At 37.0% G+C, this 20,877-nt stretch overlaps 4 protein-coding genes across 4 annotated transcripts; all 4 read left to right on the top strand.

The window, feature by feature from the left end:
• Nucleotides 1-706: 706 nt before the first annotated feature.
• LOC132178954 (cytochrome P450 CYP82D47) lies at nt 707-3,456 on the top strand. The gene is made up of 2 exons (XM_059591538.2): nt 707-1,795; nt 2,552-3,456. Exons 1-2 carry the CDS (start codon nt 794-796, stop codon nt 3,182-3,184), a joined length of 1,635 nt encoding a protein of 544 aa, XP_059447521.2. The 5' UTR covers nt 707-793; the 3' UTR covers nt 3,185-3,456.
• A 4,528-nt stretch (nt 3,457-7,984) lies between these two features.
• On the top strand, nt 7,985-10,481 carry LOC132177501 (large ribosomal subunit protein bL19c-like). Its single transcript, XM_088515927.1, has 5 exons — nt 7,985-8,156; nt 8,766-9,033; nt 9,125-9,211; nt 9,314-9,447; nt 10,207-10,481. The coding sequence occupies exons 1-5, from the start codon at nt 8,002-8,004 to the stop codon at nt 10,310-10,312; spliced, it is 750 nt and encodes a 249-aa protein (XP_088372053.1). The 5' UTR covers nt 7,985-8,001; the 3' UTR covers nt 10,313-10,481.
• A 2,067-nt stretch (nt 10,482-12,548) lies between these two features.
• Nucleotides 12,549-15,253, top strand: UGD1 (UDP-glucose dehydrogenase 1). Its single transcript, XM_059590228.2, has 2 exons — nt 12,549-12,869; nt 13,526-15,253. Exon 2 carries the CDS (start codon nt 13,546-13,548, stop codon nt 14,986-14,988), a length of 1,443 nt encoding a protein of 480 aa, XP_059446211.1. The 5' UTR covers nt 12,549-12,869; nt 13,526-13,545; the 3' UTR covers nt 14,989-15,253.
• A 2,155-nt stretch (nt 15,254-17,408) lies between these two features.
• On the top strand, nt 17,409-20,877 carry LOC132177500 (ELM2 domain protein). The gene is made up of 3 exons (XM_059589852.2): nt 17,409-18,121; nt 18,881-19,031; nt 19,166-20,877. Exons 2-3 carry the CDS (start codon nt 18,887-18,889, stop codon nt 20,629-20,631), a joined length of 1,611 nt encoding a protein of 536 aa, XP_059445835.2. The 5' UTR covers nt 17,409-18,121; nt 18,881-18,886; the 3' UTR covers nt 20,632-20,877.

Here is a 20,877-nt window from a genome sequence, read left to right on the forward strand (position 1 = left end):
CATGTGCAAGATTGAAGAAGAATTGCCTGGACTTGATTTGATGTGACCTTTGTACGATGTCTTGCACATATCAGCATGTGAAAGATTCAGAGGGACCATTATCTGAGCAGCTCGGCGAAAATCATCCCGTGAATTCCTGCTGGATCATATATATATATATATACTTCGGGCCAATGAATTTGTTCAGCAGGAAAATATATAGTTCAAACCCTCCTATGTGGAGCTTCTGTTGAGACAGTAGGCCAGAGGAATCCTCTGGAGTTGTCGGTCATCAACAGTTGCGTGGAATGCGTAACCGAAAATTCAGAAGTTATCCTTCGAGGATACGATTCATTAATTAATGGACCAATAAAATTGGGCAAGGCTTAGGTGCGGTAGTTCAAAACTACCGCACCATGCAGTAGTCCAAAACTGCACCGTTTGGTGCAGTTTTGAGAAGGAAAAATTCAAAACTGAACCAAACGGTATAGTTTTGGGCTGGGAAAAAATAGGTTTTTTAAAAAATATAACAAACAATTATTTAAGAATTAAAAAATATAAAAAACTAATAATTAAAAATATTTTTCATTTTGGCCAAGGGATGGCTTTTACCCAATAAATTATTAACAAAGGACAATATAGTTTGTATAATTTCATTTAGCCTATGGTGCTTATGACATTGTGGATAGTCGAGCACTACAGGAAATCACCCAATATTTCCTTCTATTTGTTTAATGTGACCAACACGTCGTCATTCGAGTGGTCGGCCTGCGTGCTCTCATACATTTGACCTTTCGATATATAAAATACAACCATGCTCCTTCTTCCCAAACCTCTATCCAGAATCATGCTCTGCCCTCACGCATCCTCTGCAACTTTCTCGGCCACGTCTATCTTCGCCTTTTTCCTGTTTCTCTTCTTTCTATTATGGATACTAAGAAGATCCCAAAAATCTGCTCGGAAGAAAACACTTCCACCGGAAGCTGGTGGCGCGTGGCCTGTGATTGGCCACCTCCACCAATTAGGAGGGGCAAAACCAGCCCATATAACATTGGGTAACATGGCCGACAAGTACGGATCAATTTTCACCATCTGGCTAGGAGTACATCAAGCTGTGGTAGTCAGCAGTTGGGAGATAGCTAAAGAGTGCTTCACCAACAACGACAAAGCCTTTGCCAGCCGTCCAAAAGCTATAGCTACAGAGCTCATGGGCTACAACTACGCCATGGTTGGGTTCGCCCCTTACGGCCCTTACTGGCGCCACGTGCGTAAAATAGCCACCCTCGAAGTCCTCTCAAACCACCGCCTTGAGATGCTCAAACACATCCGGGAGTCCGAGGTAAATACGTCGGTAAAAGAGATGTACGAGCTCTGTGTCAAGAACAGAGACATGTTTGTGGAGATGAAGAGATGGTTTGGCTGCACAACCTTAAACGTTGTGTTTAGGATGGTTGTTGGGAAGCGATTTGATCATGGGGCTGCAGCCGAGGATGAGAATGAAGGTAACCGTCGGTGCCGGAAGGCATTGAGAGATTTTTTTGAGTTGATGGGCACGTTTGTGGCGGCGGATGCACTTCCATATCTTAGGTGGTTGGACTTGGGAGGCTACGAGAAGGCCATGAGACGAACTGCAAAAGAATTGGATCATGCGCTTGAAGGTTGGTTGGAAGAACATAAGCAAAGAAAAGTTTCTGGTGATCATCGAGCTAATAAGGAACACCAAGACTTCATGGATGTGATGTTGTCTACTGTTACTGACGACGACCAAGAGATCTCCAACCATGATGCTGACACAGTCACTAAAGCTACATGTCTAGTAAGCTTTTCATATACCCTGACGCTATAATTAAATTCATATATTTTATTTTATTTTATTATTATTATTATTATTTTCATGATTTGGGTATTCGGGTTGAAGCCAATTTGGTATTTGCGTGCAAATTGTTTCTTCACACGAATTGGATAAAGTTCATGTTTCTGGTTTTTGTTCGTGTGTGTTATTCTACATAATTATTTACACATCGAATCTTAGACCTTGTTTCATTAGGGACTTATTACTCGAATCAACTCCTTCACTATTATGAACATGATTAGCTTAGTATAATACATCCAAGAGAAAGATTCACTTTGGAGGTCATATTGTAAATTTTTGGTACTTTATTAGAATACATTGCAAATTTTTTAATATTTGAGGTCAAATTGCAATTCAAAAAAGATAAAGTGACTAATTGCGTAACACTACAAGGGAATTGTGATGGTTCAAGTAAATTCTTGGTTTTAACAAAAGAGAAAGTAAAGTGGATTTCTCTTTCTCTGGTGTCGTCTGGTTGTGAAACTATTTGGGATCAGGTAGATCTAAAAGCCTAGTTAGTGGTCATATATTCAATCTGCAACTTACGTGTGTCCTGCTTGTTTTTGAGAATTAACATCAATTGTTTGACCAAACCAGAGAAAGAGATTTTTTTTTTTTTCTTGAGCCACCGACAAAGGAAATGACCACGTTATTGTTACATCTTTGTTATTTAGTTCCTTGGACTGCTTTCCTAATTCTACAACTTTGGTGCTTTTGAAGGCCCTTATCTTAGGAGGAACGGATACAACAACCGTGACATTGACATGGGCTCTCTCTCTCCTCCTTAACAATCGAGAAGCTCTAAAGAAAGCACAAGAAGAATTAGATGTTCAAATTGGCAGGGAGAGGCAAGTGAAGGAATCAGATATGAAAAATTTGGTCTATCTCCAAGCTATCATCAAAGAAACATTGCGTTTATACCCTGCCGCACCGCTCCTTGTTCCGCACGAGTCCATGGAAGACTGTACTTTGGCTGGCTATCACGTCCCAGCAGGCATGCAACTGTTTGTTAATGTTTCTAAGATCCATCGAGACCCACATATATGGTCTGATCCAAATGAATTTCGGCCAGAAAGATTCCTTACAACCCATAAGGGTGTTGATGTGCGGGGCCAACATTTTGAATTGCTTCCGTTTGGCACCGGTAGAAGAATGTGCCCGGCAATCTCATTGGCATTGCAAGTTATGCAACTCACACTTGCCACCTTATTGCATGGTTTTGAAATTGCAAACCCATCAGATGAAGCTGTGGACATGACCGAGACTGTCGGACTTACCAACCTGAAAGCCACCCCACTCCAAGTCCATCTCACTCCACGCCTTCCTGCTCAAGTATATGCAGAACTTTATTAGATATTTGATTGTAAAATGCTAACTGCACGACTTCACAATCAGAGTGTACAATGACTTTTATTTTTTATATTTTTGAGTGTGCTTATGGTGTGTCACGGGTCTATGGCCCGGTGGTAAGATAGTTTAGTCCATTAGAATTAGGGTTTTGCTCATGAAGCATAACTCTTTTAAATAAGGTAAGTGACTATAGTCTCTTACGATAATAATAGATTTATTAGCTTTATTAGGAAAATAAGGAGACTTGCTCATAAAGCAATATCTCTAGTACGAAATATGGGATTTATCTCTCATTAGAATTATATTTTCTATTTTTGCCATGTAATAGTCTATATAAACCTAAGAGTGATCAATAAAATATATAAGAAGTTTAACATTCAACTCTAACAGTTGTTTTAGGAGGTTTAGGGTTCCTCGAATTACCCTAAAATTAGAAAGCGCAGGATTTTTCGAATTATCCTACTAAATCCAATCAAAACCTATCACTCTCGTGATTGTTCATCCCTCGTTACAGACGCCTGTAACATGGTGCTTGTCTCATGCGTGGAACTAAGATCTTGTATAAGAGTTCAAAAAATAAAGTAGGTATATCCACAGTAACATTGTACATGTAGTTACTATCTGTCTAGGTTTACTATCTTTTTTTTTTAAAAAAATAATAAAATAATAATTCTAAGCAATACAAAGGAAATGTGAGAAAATACATTAAAAAAAAAAAAAAAAAGTGTTAAATTCTCTTTTTGCCCCATGTGATTTAACAACTTTATTTTTTCACTTTTTATGATTTAGTTTTTATTATAGGAAGTACCTCGAGTATACCTATAAACGGGGACGGTACTTTCCTCAAAATTCTGTTCAAAATTTGACAAAAAATCACGTCAACACCATTAAAAAATTAACATGTATCCATATACCTAATTAAAAATAAAAAATATTTTTTTAAAATTAAAAAATTAAAAATAATAATAATTTGGGGGGTGGCTACCCCTTTGGCCATTTGATTTTGGGGTGGCCAGGCCACCCCATCTGACCCGATTGGGGGTGGCGCCACCCCTCCCCACGACCCATGGGGAGGGTTTGGGGTACTTAAGTAGACGTACATTCCCAAACCCTTGGTTTTCCTATTGTGTCTTCCATTATTGAGCGGTAGCCTCTTCTTCCAACACTAGTTGCCTTTATACTTCATTGCAACGCAGTGGCAATCCTGCAAGCAAGTTGGTTTGCAGTTCTCCACATCATAACTCCTAAACGACTCGAATTCATTGTAAGGTCAATCAGTGTTTTGTAGACCCACTAATTCGTATAAAGCAGCTTCTTGTGGACTTTTCCCATCCTCTTCACAGCCTTGTATGGAATCAGGTTTGCAGGTGCCATACCGATCATTTCCAATCAAAGAAAACCCTGGTGGGCATCTACAACTCGGCCTTCGATCATCCCCGATTGAGCAAATATTGTTACTCCCACAAGGCCCGCTACGCAAGCCAATTGCTAATTAAATCAAGGCAAATATTATCCGGTATGCATCGAATTACAGTCCAGCAATTGTTGGCGGTAGTTTCAACCACCCCATTGGGGCCCTTGGGGTGGCTGAACCACTCCATGGGCCGTGGTGGCGGCAAGCTTCCACAATCTGGCTAGATGTGGTTGCTCAGCCACCCTATAGCCAAAGAGGGTTGCCAAATGGCCAAAAGGGCAGCTACGGCAACCCAATTTTTTTTTTTTTTAATTTCTATAAATTTTTTAATATTTTTAATTAAAAAATTATTTTTTTATTTTTAATTAGCTATATGGACACGTATCGATTTTTTAATGGTGCTGACCTTTGCCAAATTTTAGACAGAATTTAAACAAATGTACCATCTCAATTTTTATGTAAACCTGTAATACTTTATGTAATAAAAACTAAACCATAGGAGGTGAAAAATAAAATTATTAAACCACCCGGAACAAAAAAGTATTTTAAAAAAAAAGAATAAAAAAAAAAAAAGAAAAAAAAAAGAAGGGAAATGAGCCGAGCAGCTTAACAAAGACCCAAATATAACTAAGATAATGCAATGGAGGGATGATAAACATCACACGGGCATGCATAAACAGTCATGCACACCCATATGATTTAATAATTTAATTATTAAAAAAAAAAAAAAATTACACTGGAGTAATGTATATCATCATTCTAATGCAATGTATACCTAAAGACTATTGAGAATGAGCCAAAAGATTGGCCCAACCCAATTGAATATTTGCACACCATCAAAGAAAAGGGTTGCCATTTGGAGATTCAATCCAAAGTCAAAATTGTTTGTAGCAACACCTGTTGCAACAACATGCAAGCTTGGAAATTACAGTTGGGAAGATAGCACAAGCAGTAGCTGTAACACCTAGAAGAATTTAAATGCATAGAAGATAACAAAATGAAGAAAATACCCGTTAATGGTCAAAATAAGATAAAGTAGAAAAGAAAGTGGAATTTTTAAAGACTTTGAGCAAGCATAATTGGGTGATCACAACACACGCACTGAAGGAGCCTTTTGGATTGGTATCTTATGCACAATTCTGACTCTCGTAGCCCAAGTTACTATCAAGTACATGATGATATCTCCCTCCCAATCAGTCAAGTATGGAGGAACTCGAAAGAGATGGAACGAAATGAATCCAAATGATATTTGGGTAGGGGGATTGGTCGTTCCTTTTGGGTCGCATCCAGTGGGATTTGTAAGCCTTTGGTATTTATATGGGCCATTCAAAGCCTCGGGCCTGTCGGCCCATCGCTTCAAACTTCATTTTCATCGGGGGGCTATTTTCGTCAAACAAACCATCCCCGATCATAAACCCTCCCTCCTACTCTAGCGAGCTAGGCACCAAGGGTTTTCGATTTGTCACCCGGCCAAGACAACGCCGGAGTTGCTCCCCGGAATCACTCAATCCCGGTGAAGAAATTATCGGTTTTAACGTCCTTTTGTCTTATGAACCTCAATATTTTTGACTATCTAAGGCTCGGTTGTTTCGAAATATAAAATATTTTCGACATTTTACGGTGTTTATGCACCAAAAAAATCCTTTACATTTTTCAAAAAGGATTTTTCCCCTTCACTCTCACGCTCAACCCGACATCTCATTTTTCTCTTCCCTCACGCAGCTCTTGCTCTTCTTCCCTCAAGTAGCTCTTCCCTCACACAGCCACTCTAACTTTGAGAGAATCTTGTCTCTCTCGGCTGCTACATCTCAGATCTCGCCTCTCTTCAACTTTTCCATCACAATATTCATTTTTCGGCTTCTACATCGTAAGTACTTTCGCCTTTCTTTAGGTATGTGTCTTTTGGTGGTTTGTATTTCTGTTTTGATGGAAAAAAAACACTAGCTTGATACATAAATTTGATATTTTTGGAGATTTTGAGTTGTGGTTCCTCTGCTTGCTGGAATTGGGGCTGATTTTGTTGGGTATAAGAATTGTTATTGTTGAGATTGTATATGCATGGTATTGATATTTTCAGCATTGTTGCCGTCTATACCTGCATTTGTTGCCTTCTTTAATTTCTATGGGGATTGGGCCTATTGTGTGGGTGAGGAAGCTTGTCGTTGGCATTGGGTTGCTCTGATTGGAGATATTCATGGAAGTGGTCTTCCTCAGTTCCCACCTAGCCTTCAATGGATTGCCAAAAATCAGCTTCCCGATGATTCATGGAGCGACAGTGATATTTTATTTTATTTTATTTTATTTTTGATTCTCCTGTCTAAATAGCTATTGGGCTCTGATTGTGCTTTTGAATTTCAAGCTCAAATTTATTTTGTAGTTTTATAGTGGGCATGCTGCACTATTGAACATGTATGCCCATATCAACGGCTTTTGGCTCTGATTGTAATGTTTTTTTTTTTTTGTCTTGGCTATAAGGAATAGTTTAACTACGGGCGAAAGACTGATGTAGTGGGGATTTAATGGAGTAGTAATGTGCTTGTATTGTAAGAGTTGCATTGAGGGGAGGTATCACTTGTTTTTTGCTTGTGATTTTGGTAAAAGGATTAGGAGGAAAGTTATGAAGAAGTTTTGAATCGATGGTTCTCTTACTGCTAGAGAATATATTCTCAAATGGGGATAAAAGAATGGAAAGGTAGAACCGTAAAAAGATGAAAGTTGTTTTATGCAAAATGTACTGGGATGCCACGGTCTATCACCCATGGAGACAAAAAAATGATCTTAAATTTGGAAATCAGCTTAAAACATAGGAAAAGTTGTTGCAGTGGATCACTTGAGAGATGAGAGTTAGGATTAGGGCTCAAGGAAGGTTCAACAGGACACAAGAAAATTTAGAGCTTTGTGAAAGTTGGGGAATCTCTAAAAATATACTTTGCTGCAGTCTGCGGAATGAATGTAGTTGCTGTAATATTGAAATTGTATTGTAATGGTTTGGTTGTGTTTCTTTTGGTTGGGAGATGTTCTATTCTTCGGTAGGGATATATATAGAAGAGCCAAGAAGCATCTTTACTCATCTTTGAGGTTCTAAGTTGCATCTATGATTATTGGCAGTCAATTTGTATATTTTAATTAAACATAATTGTTAGTTTAATTTTTTTAATTATTTTATATTAATATTTTTATATTGTGAATAAAAATTGTATTTTATAGGTTAACATAATTAAATGAAAATATAAAAATATTCGTGATTTTCTGTGCGAGGGCCAACCACCGTAAAATGTTTTCCCCGAAAAACATTTTCCTAAAAAATGACTTACCCGAAAAACATTTTACAACAAACGGAGCCTAAATTTTTTTTCTTTTTTCATTTAACGAATGCAGATTTCGTAGCTTTTTTGTTTTCAGAAATATGCAAGCTTTACGGGGGAGCATCCGGTTGGTCCGGAGACAAAGCATTGGCAGCTTAAGTAGCATCGATTCGAAATCAAATATTTCTCGCACTGCTGCTGCAAAGTTTCATGGGAGCTCTATTGGGTCCGTCTCCAAGTTTTCGTATCGGCCTGCGGTCTCATATATATGTATGTATCTGACTTTGTATGGCTCTCGATTTTTTTTTTTTTTTTTTTTTAATTTCTTTTCAAATTTGTGTGCTCATTCGTGTTATGAAGGTACTACTTATACTGTTTGAAGATTGCTGCATGAGAATTGGGCTAATCAAATTGTAATGCTTTATTGATCGAGAAAATTGGTGAATAGGTTGTCATTGTAGGTATAAATCCGTCTCATGTAAATGATGATTTTGCTATTGTGGTTCCTGAAGTTTTTCAGAGTTGTATTCCCGGGTTATTTACCTTCTACTACTCTGACTTCAATTTTTCTTTCTTGGGTAAGTAAGTAAATAAAATCTATAGAATTGATGCCAACAGCACTTCTTTCCCATTGGTCTTGCATTATCTGCTTACCAATTTGAGAATGTTTGTTTTTAGCCTGTAAGCTTTATGTGTTCCATACACTGACTTACCAAATTTCTTTTTTTTTTTTTTTCTCTATTCATTATGAAATTTCAGTTGAGCCATAACACTTAGATCTTTATGTTGTTGAATATTCATTTGAAGAGCATTAGGATTTATGGTTTTCTCTCGAATCAAGATATATTTATATGATGTGTGTGAAATTATTGTATCAGACAAGAATCGGCTCCCAAGCAGAGGCATCAACAGCATCTAATAATGGTATACCGTTGGTATCAGTGGCATGCAGAAGTTCAAGGCCGGATTTGTTTCAATGGGCAGCAGTGATGCCTCCTTTCATTCGCAGGTGCTTTTCAATGGCTGAAAATATTGTTGAATCGGCTTCACAGGATTCTTCTGCGTGTGTCTCTGATGTAGCTCCCCGCATCAAATTTAAGAGGCTTGATAAAACTGCCAAGCACATAATGCAGGCATGCATCTTGACATTGGTATTATTATAGGAGATTAACAATAACTGCTTCTTTTCGTCATTTTGATGGTGTTTGGTATTGTGCTTCACAGATTCTAGATAAGGAAGCTGTAGAGGAAGTGAGGGCAGAGAGAAAAATGCCTAATATAAAGCCTGGTTATATTGTGCAACTCAAAGTGGTATGACAAGTTATTTTTAAGGGGATGTTGTCCATATTATGTTGGTCACAGATGAGGGGTTTGTGAATGAAATTAATTGTTTATGATCCTTCATATGAACAGGAAGTGCCTGAGAACAAGCGACGTGTTTCAATTCTGAAAGGCATTGTTATAGCAAGACGTAATGCTGGTTTAAATAGTACATTTAGATTAAGGAGGCTGGTAGCTGGGGTTGGAGTTGAATCGCTCTTCCCACTGTAAGTATTGGAGTTCCTTTTTTTTTTTTTTTTTGGGCTAAACGTGTCCATCCAAAATGGATTGGATTTTCTGCTTTGAACTATAAAAGAAGCTTTCTGTGTTTTTGCTGGGGCCTAGCACTAACAATTAGACACAACTCAACTCGTGATAAAAGAAGCATCCTCTTCATTCATTCAACATTAGATAGTGCAAACAGCCATTTTTAGATGCATAATTCACCGTTGAATAGGTCTTGATATCCTGTAGAGAAGAGTATCTATGCATATATTTTTAGCTTAGGAAGAAACTGTAAAAGAACTGATTTGTAATTGATCTTCTAATAAATGGACATGCAAGAAAAGATTGGTGGTGCTAATCTTTCAACTAATCTGATGTGAATATGAGCATATGTAGTTCTGTTGTGACAAATGGATTCACATGCACTTGTTCTAAAAAAAAAGAGATGAAAGAAAATTTATTAGTTTATTAACTAAATGATCCATTATTGGCTTGGCTCTGATGCCAACTCTTTGTGGAATCATTATTAAGTTGCACAAGAGCCTTAGCCCAAATGCTGAAATTGTAAGGTCTTACGTGCTTCTGAGTGTTCTGAGAAGAAACATTTGGTTATTTGGTGTATTTGCTGAGCTATATAGCTTGCTTGTTCTACCTTTGTTTTTGGTCCCCCTTTTTAACTGAAGTTGTTACATGTACATGGTTGTTACCTCATGGTTTGTTTTATGTCGATAATGGCCAAAGGATTGGGAAATGCATGACAGGTACTCACCTAACATAAAGGAGATAAAGGTGCTGGACAAGAAGAAAGTGAGGAGGGCCAAGCTTTACTATCTCAGGGACAAAATGAACGCGCTTAAGAAGCAATAGCGGCTTACAGGTTGGAGATTTTCTTAGCTCTTTTTGGAAGGAGGCAGTCGACATTTGTTTCTATGCCTCGGTATCTTCCTTCTTTATCTTTTTAAATTGATCCATTGTAATCCCCCATGTAACTGAAGATAAAACTTTTTATCCAGAAAATTGTCATAAAATTTTTTTTTGAATTATTTTATTTATTTTTTTTTAGAAAATTACAGTATACCTCCCAAAGTTGACAGCGTTTTTCAATTCGAACATCAAAGTTTCAATTTTTGCAATCCACCCCCATAAAGTTCCAATTTTTTTCAATTCGACCAATATCATCCCAAAATTTTCATATTGCTCCTGATTTTTATTTTTATTTTTTAGGAAAACGAAAACAAATTTGAGGGTGCAAAAATGACCAGATGACCAAAGCCACCCCGAATTTCTTTTTAAAATTTTTATAAAAAATAAAAAATTATGAGCAATATGGAAAATTTTGGATAAAATTGGTCAAATTGCAAAAAATTAAAACTTTGGTATTCAGATTGAAAAACGCTGTCAACTTTGAAAGGGTAAACCATAATTTTCTCTTTTCTTTTTTTTTTTTCCCCGGGGGGTTGGGGGGAATTTTATCTTTTCAAGTAGTAATATGATTGATAATGGTGTTTTTCTTGCCCAATCTATTTTTTTCTCTTTGAATTTTCTAAGTTGACTTGTGTGTATGTTTATAAAATAAAGGAGACGGTTATAGTTGCACCATGCTGAAGTTTGGTCTTCTAGCAAATGCTTATGTTCTTTGAAATGACTATCTTACAAACCCAGTCATGCCGGCTGCCGCGGATGGCGCGTGAAGAATTTGTATTGCTATAGACTTGGATCTGCCCACATTTTTCTCCGCTTTCGATCCTCGTTGAAATGATTTCCCGGCTGCAAATTTCGTAGAGTCTTACGTTGTTGATTTTGATACTATTTTAATATAACCCTAAAATTAAAGTGCGAAAAACAAAATGTCCTAACAAAAATAACCCTAAAATTAGTTAAAATTTTTTGGCCAAACTGTAACTGTTCCTTAATATGTCACCTGTTTGATCCAATCTTTTCCCAATTTCACAAATGATAATAAATAATTAAATAAATACATAAACAAAATTTTAGAAGTAGAAATCACACTAAGCTAGTGGGTATTAATGCTAGACCGAACAACATGCGGGCAGCCAAGCATGACCAAGTTGCATACTAAATAGAGAAAGAGAGAAGCAAGAAAATTCGGAAGAAAAATGTTTAGACCTACAACTTGTTTACAACTTGCTGACATGTGTCAACATGTGATTGGAGGATGTTAAAATTTATTTAGTGACTAGTGTGACTCCATTCACATGCTAATACATGTCAACAAGTTATAAACAAATTATTAACCAGTTATAAGTCTAACATTACTCAGATCAGAGACGGGATGTGGCTGAAAAAGCAAACCTTTATTTTTTTTTTGTTGTTAATGAATTTTGGAGGAGTTTTAGATCAAGGAGGACTGCTGCATTTCTGCATGAGAGGTATCTGTGAGCTTGCACGCCAGTGTTTGCCAGTGTTCTCACAAACACTACTCGAATTGTTGAGATTACAAGCAACCGTTTCTAATCAATTTATTAACAGGTAGACAATTTTTTGTTGTTGTTGAAAGAACATGTAGTCGACTTTTAGTGTCAGACACGTCTGCCAAATATAACACGTGTAACGTTTCAAACATGCACGAAATATATGTTTATTGCACTCTAATTTATATTGGTCCACCATTATTAAATTCGAATGATTTGTTTCCATTTAAACTCGACTTCTTTTTTAAATATGGCTTTTATCTCACTCAATCGCTCTGTCCATGTCGATTTAGATCTACCAGCATTTCTGTGATTTAAAGCTTTCTCGATCGGTACCTTTAAATGATTAATTTTGATTTATTTATAGACCACTTTATGCGGAATCCCAAATATTCTTCATAAATTATCTTTTATTTTTTCTTATTTTGACTTCCGTCCTGTTTGGAAGTGAATTTTTCACATAACTAAATCTTAAATTTGTATATAATTTTATGCTTGTTTTTGCTTCGTAGTGCGTAACACAAACAATGCGGATATGGGTTTTTGTCGGTGCACCAATAATATATATATATATATATATATATATATATATATATATATTGTTTTTGTTTGGTAAAATATCTTCTTCGTGTTTATATAGCATTATTTTAATTTAATAACTTGATTTCTTTCTGAATTCTGACCGGTAAACAAACAGAACATTGATTTTAATGTTAAATTTGTCATTCAAAGCCAAATAATAACCGGTTGGTTTAAACCTACGATCATGATGGGTGGTGGGTAAATCAAAAACGTGTTGAAGGAAATGGCTCAATAGACGCGGTGTTATATATTTCAAGGGAGAGTCTTTAGAGCCCCGCATTGTTCGGCAGAAGAAGTTCTTTCCTTCTCTTCTTCCGCATCAGATCTTCTCTCCATTTCTATTTCTCTTTCTTTCTTTCATTTCTCTCTTATCGTTCTGAAGCACCGAAGCCAGTGACCAGCTGAGAGAGGTAATTGTTTTGTTTTATAGACAATTGGGTTGTGGGCAATTCGGGTTTGTGTTTTTCTGTCGTGGGTTGTACCTGATTTTTGGGTTTTTGCATCGAGGGATTTTGGGTCTTCTGTTTTTACGCGTGTTGGTTGTTTTGGTTATGGAAATGTCGGGTTTTTGTTATTTGGGGGGGTGTATCTGTTTGTTTATGGACAGATCTGTTGCTGTTTTCATGTTTTTGGTGTAAATCTGATAGTTCGACTTGCCTGTTGGAATTATAAGCGATTGTAATTCAAATACATATGAGCAATTTCATTTGCCTCTACTTTTGACTCTGGATCTGTAACGTATACGGTCCTTTCCATATTGGGCTCGGCTCCATAGGATTGATCTCTCTGTCTCTCTCTGTATGATTCAATTTCATTTTCAATCTTATCTTGTGCCTGGTCAATCTCATTTTATATATTATTTGATTAAAGATTGTTTGGATAATCTCATTTTACATGATTGGAATTTTCGTTTTCTTACGATCTATCTCTGATTGTATGATCAAGCTTGGCTTAGGAATGATGATCATGCTAAGCTTAAGAAAGTCTTCTCTTTTGGGTATGAACGCATTTGGACGTAAGCTTCCATTGATTCGTGTTGTTTTTGTTTGATCTGTTGTTTTTTTAGGTTGTTGAAAACAAATAAAAATGGTGAAGATTTGTTGCATTGGAGCCGGTTATGTCGGTGGGCCTACCATGGCTGTGATTGCCCTGAAGTGCCCCGCAATTGAAGTAGCTGTGGTTGATATATCTGTATCGAGGATTAATGCCTGGAACAGCGAGCAGCTTCCCATTTACGAGCCTGGCCTTGATGATGTGGTGAAGCAGTGCAGAGGAAAGAACCTTTTCTTCTCTACTGATGTGGAGAAACATGTTTCGGAGGCTGACATAGTCTTTGTTTCGGTTAACACCCCTACCAAAACCCAGGGCCTTGGAGCTGGCAAAGCAGCTGATCTGACATATTGGGAAAGTGCTGCTCGAATGATTGCCGATGTATCAAAATCTGACAAAATTGTGGTTGAGAAATCGACAGTTCCTGTGAAAACAGCTGAGGCAATAGAGAAGATCCTTGCCCACAACAGCAAGAAGATCAACTTCCAAATTCTCTCCAACCCAGAATTTCTTGCTGAGGGCACTGCAATCAAGGACCTTTTCAATCCCGATAGGGTCCTTATTGGAGGTAGGGAAACCCCAGAAGGTGCAAAGGCGATTCAGGCGTTGAAAGATGTTTATGCCCATTGGGTCCCTGTAGACCGTATAATTTGCACCAATCTTTGGTCTGCTGAGCTTTCTAAGCTTGCTGCCAATGCCTTCTTGGCACAGAGAATCTCTTCTGTGAATGCAATGTCAGCACTTTGTGAGGCAACCGGTGCAGATGTCACTCAAGTGTCGCATGCTGTCGGCATGGACTCAAGAATTGGGCCCAAGTTCCTCAATGCCAGCGTCGGTTTTGGTGGGTCTTGCTTCCAGAAGGACATCCTTAACTTGGTCTACATCTGTGAGTGCAATGGCCTTCCTGAGGTTGCAAATTACTGGAAACAGGTTATTAAGGTGAATGACTACCAGAAGACCCGGTTCGTGAACCGGGTTGTTGCATCCATGTTCAACACAGTCTCTGGCAAGAAGATTGCAGTTCTTGGTTTTGCTTTCAAGAAGGACACTGGTGACACCAGGGAGACCCCAGCCATTGATGTGTGCAGGGGGCTGTTGGGTGACAAAGCCCGGTTGAGCATATATGACCCGCAGGTGTCTGAGGATCAGATCCAAAGGGACCTTTCAATGAAGAAGTTTGATTGGGACCATCCAGTTCATCTCCAGCAATCGACCCCTACTTCTGTGGAACAAGTTAGTTTCATTGGGGATGCTTACGAGGCAACAAAGGATGCTCATGGTGTCTGCATTCTGACTGAGTGGGATGAGTTTAAGAAGCTTGATTACCAGAGGATTTACGATAATATGCAGAAGCCTGCATTTGTGTTCGACGGCCGGAACATTGTGGATGCTGAGAAGTTGAGGGAAATTGGTTTCATCGTCTACTCCATTGGTAAGCCACTAGATGCATGGCTCAAGGACATGCCTGCAGTGGCATAAAAATGAGAAGCTTAATCTGCAGTGGCTTTTGAGCTAGAATTGATATTTGAGAGAGGATGTGGGTGGTTCTATAATATTTTTAATTTTTCTTTTTTCCCTTTTTATTTCTAGTTTCGGCTCTTATGTTTTATCTTACTTTTCTTTCTTTTCTTTCTTTTTCTCGTTAATGGGTTTTTAAGACACTACTCTCTAGCTAGTAGAAAATCAATATATGTTCTTTATATGATTATATGTTAGTGTAATAAAACAGGAAGATTTAGTATCATTCTATCTATCTTTACTGATTGTTATTCCTTTTTGAATGTCAATTTCAAGATTCTTGTGTGGGGGATTTGAGATTTTGCTCAAGAGGATTGGTTTCACTCTTCTCTTTTAAATTACTTGAAAAAATAAAGAAAAACTGGATTACATGGGCAAAGTTACTTCAGGTGCAAGGGTTTTTCAAATTGGCATGAACATGTATCGGATTAGAGTGGAAGGCTTGCTTTTGGTATGAATGCTCACTTTGGATTGCCTCTGCATGATCAAAATCACACCAATGTCTTTATACGACATGCAAACTCGAGACAAATTTAACACAAAATTAGTAGAATTTTGGTTAATTTATATAATCTTATATCTATATCTTGACATGACTCGAACCCGACATTTAAACTTGAAAATTTGTATAAATTAAATAGTCAATTTAATACCAAGTATCAACTCACCGGAGAAATAAATCAAACAACTCACAAGCAAATCACCAAAATTTCGAAAGTGAAACGTTAACATCTTCTCACCCCTAAATACTATTCACCTAATTTTAAAAAAAAATCAAAATCAAAACATTTTCACTTTTTACATCACATCATCACCTTTTACAACTATTCAAGTAAAAAAATCACTACAAACAAATTTTTTTTCACTTTTTAATACTACTTTCTTACTTTTCTATACCCAATCATTACTCTCATTTTTGTTCTTTCACCAAAAAATAAACAGTATTTAGGCGTGGTATGGTGTTTACCAAACAACGCCTTATACATAGAAAACCATTGGGTATGAAGGGAAATCTAGTGATGGACACCAATCAATACATAACTCTCAGCAGTCAAAAATAATCTACTAATATTTTCAACCTCTTAGGATAATGACTATGTAAAAAGGGCCCATTTTTCCCTGTGCTCTCTCAAAATTGTTGCACTTCACAAGAATGATATTTTTCTCTATTTGTTACAAAAGGCACTCACTATAGAGGGGATGGACAACTGTTGTTAATTTGTTTTTCTACCTATTTGAATTTGGATTCTGGATGTTCTCAAATTCTTAGAAAATTTGAATTTTTTAAAATTTGAATTTTTTTTTTTCCTTTCTAATTATAGTATGCTTTTGGAACTTATATGGAGCTGAGAATTAAATATTATTGTATAATTTGTGTTGGTCTATGAGACGTGACACCTAAAAGCTTATGTCCCTTGCACACAGAACAGAGGACAAAACCAGGACCCAGGTTCTAAAACATTATTGCGTGTCCTTTTTAATATTATTATTAGTCATCGATGAACAAAGGCAGAAAAAAAGGTTTAGGGAAAAGTCAAGGATAAGGGTAAAGTAAGAAAAGTATAAAGGAAGATAGAATTAGTATTATGCTGCAAGATTTTTTATTATTTCTCTAAAGGTGGGAGGTGTATTACAATCATTTACCGTCTGGCATATAAAAATTAGAAGAAAAAAAAAAAAGATTTTGTTTTTTAACTTGCAAAAGGAATTTTTTTTTTTTTTATTATTATTATTTTTAAAAAAAAGGAAACGAAATTTACCATAATCAATGTCTCTTGGTTGTGCTACGGGGATAAAGAATGCTTGTGGGCTGGAGGTGAAATGTTAGGTATTTTTTTTAATGTTTTTTTGGTGTTTTCTTAATTGTGATGTACCTTTTAAAATTTTAGATTATTATTATTGACTTTTAATCTATTGGTGATTTTAAAAGTCATATCACAGTTGAGAAGATATCAGGAGAACACTAGAAAAATATCTAGCATTTATTGGGGAGGGGAAGAGGGTGGTCTAAACCATGATTTAATTCTTGTAAGGGGCTATGAGAAAAAAAAAAGAAAAAAGTTCTTAGTGAATATAAAAAAATGTCAGTTTTGAGGAATTGAATTAACATGAATAATGGATATATGAAAATTAATTATTTAATTAAAAGAATACATTATATAAACTTTAGAAGATGGGAGGTGATGGGACGATGAATAAAATTACCCCAATCAACATGTATTCTTTTCTTTAAAGCTCTAGCATGTTAATTGTTCACTTTAAATAATAATAAAAAAAAAAGCTACTCATATGAGGACTCTATGGTAATTTCGTACGCGGGCCGGTTTTGGCTATATAGGGTCTAGACCAGACAACGCTCTCGGGTATCGCGGTATGTGATTAACCCGGTTTTTCTTTCTCTAATAATTTCGGACCGTCCCGTTTACCTAAAGACCGTACCCTTCGGCTTCGACCTTCGTCGTCTATCCCTCCTTCGATTTTTCCTCAGATCTAGCTCTGGTTTTCCTCTGATTAATTTTTCTAATCCTCAAATCAAATCCCTGATTTGTTCAATTCTATTTATCCTCTATTGATTGACCCCAAAATCAACTCCAGCCGTTGATCATACCCGATTTTAGGGTTAGGGTTTCGAGTTCGTCCTTTAGACCGTTTTAATCCTCCGATCTTCTATGTTTTTCTTTTCTATTTTCGGTGTTATTTAATTCCCCTCTCTAATCAGGTTCTGATTTAGTAGTTTGTCTCGACCCGTTCAAATTTCTGGGGTTTCGAAGCGTTCGATTCCTTACGGTTTGTTCGTTCTGGAAATTTATAGAGGGGTTTGGTTCTTTTGCCTGAGACTGATTGTTTGGATCCCTATTTCTCAATAATTTTGCGGTTTGACCAATTCGGGTGTGTAATTGATTCGTCTAGGGTTAGGGTTTCAGAAATATTTGGGGCTTTTCTATTTGGTGGAATTAAGTTGGGGGTTAGTACTAAAGGCACAGGGAAATCAGCTTTGGGCCTTTGATTCAGTAATATTTTATCTGAATTAAGGCTTCTAGGGTTTTAGCTTAAACTTCCTACCTTCGAAGTCTGAATTCGACGAATTCTAGAGGTAAAAAAAGTTCTTGTTCTTTCTTATTATTATTATTTGGTTGATAACCATATTTTTATTTATAATTATCAATTTTTAGCCATTTATTTATTTATTTGTGTTTTTTTTACATGTTATTACTATCGTTAGTTTCAGTTTGTAAGCTTACTATACAATGTCGTTTGGTTTAATAAACTTTGCCATGACCCATACTATGGTAATAAAGGTGATAACGCTACACACTTCGATTATATTGCATTTTGTTAATTGTTCAAACCGATGTTTTCTTTGAAATATATGGATTTTCAAAATTGTTTAAGGTTCTCTTTCATGACTTGATTTGAACATGTTTTTTTAACAATAAATTAAAATTTGAAGCTGCTTTTTCCTGAATTATTTTTAATTGTTTGTTAGAGAATTATGTCTTTCTATAACATGATTGGACACTGTAACATCAACCTGATTTGGTTTCTCTATATATTACTTTTCCTATTCTATAGTCTGTCTATGTTGTGTGTTCATGATAATTACATATTTTTTCCTTGTCATGCCTAAGCCTTAACAAAAAAATTAGAATTGCTTTGTGTGCCTCATGCGTCAAGTTTTTTGTATCTCTGAATGCACTCACAAATCTTTTTACACACTTTGGACTTATCAACATGTATATTATTATTTTGGCCTTTCTCCTTATGTTATGATTATTTGTTTCTTGTTACTCTGATTGATCTTCCTCATTTCTTGTGCGGCTTTGAATTTAACCTTTAGTTATTTTTCTTGCAGATTAGAATGGGATTTAAAAGGCCTTTTGTTGATGAGGAGTTCCCGGAGCTTCCTCATAAGCAGCTTAGGCAGCTTGAGTACAGCCATATGCTGAATCCATTTGCCGAACTTGTTACTTGTAACAATTGCCCACAGGAACCTACTTTTTCAGGTAAAAATAGGTGGTTTGCAATATTTTAAGTTTGTATTTTGTGGCACAGCTGGCTTCTGATGCCATTGATTTGGCTGAACTATTTCTTTTTGCAATATATATGTTAATCTTTGACATATTTTGCTATCAAACAGGTGAGTATGAGGGTGGCTTTCGTCAACTTCAGTGGCATGAAACGCTTGAAAAAGACAGTGTTACTGAAGTTTCAAATTTAACTGATAAGGATATTGAGACCAATGATCCCTCGTCATGGATCTCCAGCAGTTCTAGTGAAGAAGATGCTGGGTCTGGGGTGTCATCCTACCCATCTCTTTCTCCAGAATATTTGGAATTAAATTTACCACGGAGAAGATTTGTACCATTTGAGGATGCCTATTCTTCTTTCTTGGATCACTCTCCTAGGAAACAAGTTCCTGTTGGTCCAAATCATCAAGCCAGTATTCCATTGTGGGGCAAACATATATATAAGAACAAGTTAGATCTGACAGAAAACTTTAACCCCAACATTGACGTTAGTGATAGTGAGGAGAAGCTGATGGGGACTTGTGTTATCCCAATGCCTGATTTAAATTTGTATACAGACAAGGGTGACCATGCTGGCGATGCCAGGGCAGATTGTAGTTGTCTGGATTCTGGCTCTATTAGATGTGTTTGCCAGCATGTCATGGAAGCACGAGAAAAACTAAGAAAAATCATTGGGGATGAAAAATTTGTGAATTTAGGGTTTTCTGACATGGGAGAGGACGTGGCATATGAATGGACCGAGGAAGAAGAGCAGATCTTTCATGAGGTTGTTTACTCCAACCCTGTGTCCTTGGGCAAGAATTTTTGGAAGCACCTGTCATTGGCATTTCCTTCTCGAAGTAAAAATGAGCTTGTGAGCTATTATTTCAATGTGTTCATGCTTCGGAGGCGCGCTGCTCAGAACAGATCTAAATTGCTGGACATAGACAGTGATGATGATGAATGGCAAGGAAGCAATAGAAGCTCCTACGAGGTTGGAGATTCAGAAGAAGACGAAGACTCTGCTATTGAGTCTCTTGTTGATCAAGATAATCAAGTCGATTTCTCTGAAGAAGATGATGCTAGCAATGATGATGATGCCGACTATGACAATGACGGTGATGATGACTACAAGGGTGATGGTATTGAGCAACCTTGTAGAGATGGCGTTCCCAAAGAAGATGGTGGGATGGATCTTTTGTCAGATGCACCCGTTTTGAATTCCCTTGATGAGAGCAAATTTGACCCCTTGTTTCAGCGTGTGGATAAGACTACAGGGAATGATCAGGAGGATCTCGGCGCCCAAGATGACTCATGCTCTTCGTTTGATTGTCAAGCCAGTATAGCTAGCTCTTGCGGTCCTGATAACACTGGAACTGCTTTACAAAGGTGTGAAGTTAAGAGCGAGCATGGCAAAGCTGATTGGTGTAGTGATGCGGTGGGTCAGTTCTATTTACTGGAGCCCTATGACGCTAAAGATTGGGATGCCAAGTACCCATCAGCTTCATTAAAAGGTTTTGATCTTCTATCTACATGGAACATGATTGAAGAGGTCTTTGGAGAGGGCATTTCGGATAACAAGATGATGGGTGACTAAAGCATCATCATCTAGTGGCTATCTGAGATAGTTGTGTCTATTTCTTGTACATATCATCTGGTGCGGCTTTTGCCAGGGCCAAAGATTTTGGGGCTTTGGCAGCTATAGTTGTCATGCAAGAGCATTTCTTCTAAAGCACCGGATATTTTGATTTTCCATTTCCTTGTGTACATCCTTACTGTGAAATCTCTAATATTTGTTGGCATGTTAAAATGCTTTGAATGAGAATACGTCTTTTGTAAGTTC

This window comes from Corylus avellana, chromosome 4 (genome assembly GCF_965113065.1).
Source record: "Corylus avellana chromosome 4, dhCorAvel1.hap1.2, whole genome shotgun sequence".
NCBI classification, from domain to species: Eukaryota; Viridiplantae; Streptophyta; class Magnoliopsida; order Fagales; family Betulaceae; genus Corylus; species Corylus avellana.